The 5,892-nt window shown below is 53.8% G+C and overlaps 1 protein-coding gene across 1 annotated transcript in view; it reads left to right on the top strand.

Annotated features, from left to right (window-relative positions):
* Positions 1 to 5,892, top strand: part of SCN4A (sodium voltage-gated channel alpha subunit 4) — a 44,453-nt gene that overhangs the window by 31,123 nt on the left and 7,438 nt on the right. The window contains 5 exon segments of the mRNA XM_057386857.1: positions 1,380 to 1,528; positions 2,430 to 2,603; positions 3,300 to 3,422; positions 3,655 to 3,933; positions 5,807 to 5,860. Of these exon segments, the coding sequence (XP_057242840.1) occupies positions 1,380 to 1,528; positions 2,430 to 2,603; positions 3,300 to 3,422; positions 3,655 to 3,933; positions 5,807 to 5,860 (779 nt within the window).

Below are 5,892 nucleotides of genomic sequence, written 5' to 3'. Positions count from 1 at the left end.
ACCCAGCTGTGGGCAGATGTTTGATGTCTCCAGATAACCCAGCTGTGGGCAGATGTTTGAGGTTTCCAGATAACCCAGCTGTGGGCAGATGTTTTATGTCTTCAGATAACCCAGCTGTGGGCAGATGTTTGATGTCTCCAGATGACCCAGCTGTGGGCAGATGTTTGATATTTCCAGATGACCCAGCTGTGGGCAGATGTTTGATGTCTCCAGATGACCCAGCTGTGGGCAGATGTTTGATTCCAGATAACCCAGCTGTGGGCAGATGTTTGATGTTCCAGATAACCCAGCTGTGGGCAGATGTTTGATGTCTCCAGATAACCCAGCTGTGGGCAGATGTTTGATTCCAAACCCCATTTTGCTCAGCTCTGCCCCATGCACTGCTTTGTGAGGAACTCCAAACATCCTCCAGGAGCTCCGGTGCCCTCTGGTCACCCCTGTCCAGTGCCCCTGGACCTGCACCCCGGGCTGTGGGCCATGGGGTCRGGGGGATGGCACTGCCTGCAGTTCCCTGTCCTGCCCCTGATGCCAACCCTGAGCCATCTGAGCCATCTGAGCCAGCAGCTTTGTGGGGTTCCTTTGTGTCACCACCATCATCACCGCTGGCAGGAGGGGCTCCCCCTTGCACCCCAATGAACCCCAGCAGGATCCTGGTCCAAACTCCACCAGGGAGGGTTTAAAATGCCAATAAWACCRGGGACAKTGRRGACACCCCAGCCAGGAGTKMCCCCCAGYTCTGYRTCCCCAGGCTGYGTGAAGAGGTTCCCCTCTGGAGAAACAATTTGTGGGGATTATTTCGCTGTTCAGGGTGGTGCTTCACAAACAATTCATGGGGATTATTTCACTGTTCAGGGAGGTGTTTGACAAACAATTAATGGAGATCATTTTGCTGTTCASCACCTCCAGCTAGTGCCCCATCCCAGAACCTGAGTGTCCAGTTCAATCCCACAWCACAGTGTGTGTTGGCCTGGTGCTCTTCTCCAGCTGTTTTTTGGGCTGGACATAACCCAGGAAATACCAATTTCAGTGCAGGTTTGGAGGTGAAGAGACAGGGAAGGAGAACAGAGGGGTTGAGAGGGTTTTCAGACATATTTTACATGTCTGCACCTCGCTCTGAGGTGGCGTGGGGGTGTCTGAGGTTGGAGCTGGAGCAGGAATTGAAAGCTGTGCTAAACCAGCTGTGCAACACCTGCTCACCACGCCCCAACCTCTGCTCACTCAACACGAGGGTGCAGCACTCACCCAAACCCCTCAGGGCATTTTCAAAACTCCCAAAGCATCCCGAGGAGGGGGGTGGTGTCCTGGGGTTAGAGTTGAGACACCTGGGAATTCAGGACAGCTGGAATTTGGCTCCAGTGAAGCTTTGCTTTGGGTCCAAGCCCACAAAGCCAAGGGGAACCAAAACCAGGAGCTGATCAGGTCCATGGAACCTTCAAACCCCACACTGATCAGGAACATGGATAAATGCCATTTATCCATTTATCAAGCTGCCAACTCCCAAGCCCTGGGAATGCAGGGAGATGCCAGCGTGGRTGTGGCTGCCCTGGGATGCCACAGGTCCAGTGGAAGGATGAAGGTCACAGAGCTCCATGGGGTGGCAYGGGACAGTGAYGGTCAGGTGGCTCYGTGGRGTCCCATAGARCAGTGACTGTCACACAGCTCTGTGGGGTCCARTGGGACAGTGACAGTCATGGAGCTCCGTGGGGTCCTATAGAACAGTGACTGTCACAGAGCTCCATGGGAGGATGATGGTCACATGGCTCCATGGGGTTGCATGGAAAGATGACTCCCATAGAGCTCCATGGGGTGCCACGGTGATGCCTTATCTGAAAGAGAGGCCAGACAAAGTTAAGAGAATGAGAATACACAACTTTAATACAGGCCTAACAGGCCCCCTGGTACATTAGGGCTGACAAAAGCCTCCTCCTGAGGCTACACCAAAAATGGACACCAGGTCACGAGATCTTTACCTTTTATAAGTTCTGCCTTATTAACATATTGGGTCTTAATTCTCCAATGATCTTTACAGGTGATGATGTCAACCACCCCAAACTTGCTCTCCCCCAGCTCGCTGTTGTTTCCATATTTTGGGGCTCTCGGGCAGCGAGGTGTCCTTGGATTCATGCTCAGAGAGGGATTGTTTTGTCTAAAGATGAGAGAACGGTAGTTTTAGTGCTGTACTAGGGAAGTACAAGAATACAGATGCATGAAAACAGAGAAACTAAAAATCCTAAGGCATCAATGGGACAGTGACTGTCACACAGATCCATGGGGTCCAATGGGACAGTGACAGTCACGGAGCTCTATGGGATGCCATGGGACAGTGACAGTCACGGAGCTCTATGGGATGCCATGGGGCAGTGACTGTCACGGAGCTCCGTGGGGTGGTATGGAAGGATGACTGTCACGTAGCTCCGTGCCCCTTGCAGGCTTTCGAGGACATCTACATCGAGCAGCGCAAGGTGATCCGCACCATCCTGGAGTACGCCGACAAGGTCTTCTCCTACATCTTCGTCATCGAGATGCTGCTCAAGTGGGTGGCATACGGCTTCAAGGTGTACTTCACCAACGCCTGGTGCTGGCTGGATTTCCTCATCGTGGATGTATGTGATCCAAGAGCCGAGCTGAGGACTTTGGGGCCACTGGGGGCTGGTGGAAATGACCCCATGTTGTGTTTTAAAGGATAATGGGGTGGCTGTGGAATGAGGGCTTCGACCGTTCCTTAAAATATTGGTCCCCCACAGGAAGCTCCGTGGTTCCCATTGCTCCAACCCATTGCTGGTTGCAGAAACCTTCCAAACCCTCCTGTTTCACACCCCAGCCAAGAACAGTCCCTGCTGTTCCCCTGCTGGACCCTACAGTGTCCACCAGACCCCGTAGAGCTGGGGAGGGACATGAGTGCTCCATGACAAAGCAATCTGTCCTTCCTGTGTCCCACATCAGTTCCACCCTCACACTCAAGAGCTGTGGCTGCCCCATCSCTCAAAGTGTCCAGGGTCAGGCTGGACAGGATTTGGAGCACCCTGGGACAGTGGAAGGTRTCCCTACCCATGGCAGGGRGTGGCACTGAATGGTCTTTAWTGTCCCTTCCAACCCAAACCRTTCTGGGATTTGATGACCCTTGARGAGTGTGGTCACCAGGGACCCCAAGGACTCCATGTCTGATGTCCAATGATGTCCATCTCCGAGGATGACCACCATCCTGAGGGCCTGGGGAGAAAGGGACAGACAGGAGCTGCAGGATGTTTGAGTCGTGTTCCACCTGAGGTGCTGCTGATGGCTTGGGCTGCTCCTTGCAGGTGTCCCTGGTCAGYCTGACGGCCAACTGGATGGGCTACTCGGAGCTGGGAGCCATTAAATCCCTGCGGACGCTGCGGGCCCTGCGACCCCTGCGCGCTCTGTCCCGCTTYGAGGGCATGAGGGTAAGTGTGTCCAGTGTGCTGCTGGCCCTGGAGGGGACATGAGAGTGTCCAGCTTTCCCCTGCGTCAGGGACAGCCCAGTTGATTTCCAGAAACCTCCAGATCAGTGGGATCAATGTTAAGGTAYCCTCRGTCCAGTCTGACCCCACTCGGTGCYRCCGGGGAGGGCAAGGCGAGGATAYGGGGACACAAAGKTCCCATYCAGGACCCCCAAMGYCTCGTCCCCCCTTGCAGGTGGTGGTGAATGCCCTGCTGGGCGCYATCCCCTCCATCATGAACGTGCTGCTGGTCTGCCTCATCTTCTGGCTCATCTTCAGCATCATGGGCGTCAACCTGTTCGCGGGCAAGTACTACCGCTGCGTCAACACCACCACRGGCGAGCTCTTCGACATCGACGTGGTCAACAACAAGAGCGACTGCATGGCCCTGCTCCACACCAACGAGGTCAGATGGGTCAACGTCAAGGTCAACTTCGACAACGTGGGCTTGGGATACCTGTCGCTGCTGCAGGTGGTAGGTCACCATGCGGGGTGTTGTCATACGGGGCRGAGGGATGGCATCAGGGCTGATGTGGTGGGGTTTCTTTGTTGTTTCTTAGCTCCAAAGGTGGTTTTTGACACAAAACAACCCTCAGAAGGGGTTTTCTCCTAGTCAAGGGGGGAAAGGGACAAGGTGGAAGATCGAGGGGATGGTGTCRCCAGTGGGGTGCTGGCAGCACCAAGGGTGGAGCTGCTGATGCCTAAAACAAGGCTCACCTGGAACAGAGGCCAGGCAAAGTGAAGAGAAAAAAAGCAGACAGATTTAATCCAGGCCTGCTGGTACATTGAGGGCAGACAAAGCCTCCTCCTGAGGCTGCACCCAAAATGGACCCCGAGTCATGAGATCTTCCCCTTTTATCAGTTCTGTCTGATGAACACATCGGGCCCCAATTCTCCTATGACACCTTCAGGTGATGATGGCACCCACCCCAAGCTCCCCCCAGATCTCTAGTTTCCATATTTTGGGGCTCTGAGGCAGCGAAGTGTCCTTGGATTTCAGGCTCAGAGAGGAATTGTTTTGTGTGAAGATGGGAGAGCAGCAGCTTTAGTGCTGTGCACTGGAGAAGTACAAGAATACAGATGCATGGAAATATAGAAACTAAAAATCCTAAAACATCACTGTAGAGTGGGCTCTGCACAGCACTGGGTGCAGGAATCAGGGGGGAGGTTCTGTTTTAACCCTGCACCCCTTTGGAAAGTTCCAAGGGCTGTGGGACTTTGCTTGGAGCGGGTGATGATTGGAAAAAGGGGGCGGGGGCGAGCGCAGCCGGTTCCTCTGAACTCCCCACAGCTGGGCCGGRCGGCCAAGGGGAACTGCTCACCACAGCTCTGACAAAAATAGAGGTGTGGGGTCCCATATGGGGCAGGCTGGGGCTACTCCCATYGGATCCAGGGCACCCAGAAGCTGCAGAGTCGGAAAACAACCTGAGCTGACAACACCAGTGCTGAATTCAGCTTCCTCTTCAGCCTGGTTGTTCCATCGGGTTCAGGAAACGGGAGGTGCAGGCCTTTTGTTTAACAAATCAGCAGCCAAAGGCGTCAGATTTGGGGTTGTTCCTGTAAGAGATTTGGGGTCATCCCTGTAAGAGATGTGGGGTCATCCCTGTAAGAGATTTGGGGTTGTCCCTATAGAAGACTTGAGGTTGTCTCTTTAAAAGATTTGGGGTTGTCCCTGTGTGAGATTTGGAGTTGTCCCTGTAAAAGATTTGGGGTAATCCCTGTAAAATATTTGGGGTTGTCCCTGTAAAAGATTTSGGGTAGTYCCTGTTGGGGTCRTCCCTGTAAAAGATTTGGGGTGGTCTCTGTGAGAGATTTGGGGYTGTCCCTGTAAAAGATGTGGGGYAATCMATTTAAAAGATTTGGGGKTGTCCCTGTAGAAGATTTGGGGTCGTCCCCCACCCCACTGGGATGGGAATCCAGCAGAACCAGGCAGGATATGGAAGTCAGGGTTATGGAGGTGGCAGAGTTGGGGACTGGAAAGGAGGCAGCCAGCCCTGGCACAGCTTTGCTTTGGAAAAACACACTTCCAGGAAGAAAAGAGACAATTTCTTTTGGCTTTTCAGGCTTTTCCCAGCCTGGTTTGCAGAGATGTTTTGGGAGGTTGCTGGGAGCCTCAGCCCCAGAACGGTCTGTGCATGTTCATGTGTGAATTTCTGTATTTCTKGAGTGTTTTTCTGGTGGATTCGACCCCCATCCCTCTCCTGCCCTTCCCACGGAGAAACAGCAGCGCTCAGAGCCAAACCCAGCCCCAAACCCCACYCAGGACASGGCTCCTCTCCACTGTCATGGAATCTCAGAATCTTTTAGGATGGGAAAGGCTCCAGCTCTGACCCTTCCTGTTCCCACAGGCCACCTTCAAAGGCTGGATGGACATCATGTACGCGGCCGTGGACTCGCGTGAGGTGAGAGGGGGACACAGCACTGACCACAGGGC

The sequence above is a fragment of the Malurus melanocephalus genome, unplaced genomic scaffold, assembly GCF_030028575.1.
Source record: "Malurus melanocephalus ecotype Western Australia unplaced genomic scaffold, MMel_1.1 scaffold_1078, whole genome shotgun sequence".
Lineage (NCBI taxonomy): Eukaryota > Metazoa > Chordata > Aves > Passeriformes > Maluridae > Malurus > Malurus melanocephalus.
The sequence above is the reverse complement of the archived record's forward strand: the minus strand, read 5'-3'. Positions and strand labels throughout refer to the sequence as shown.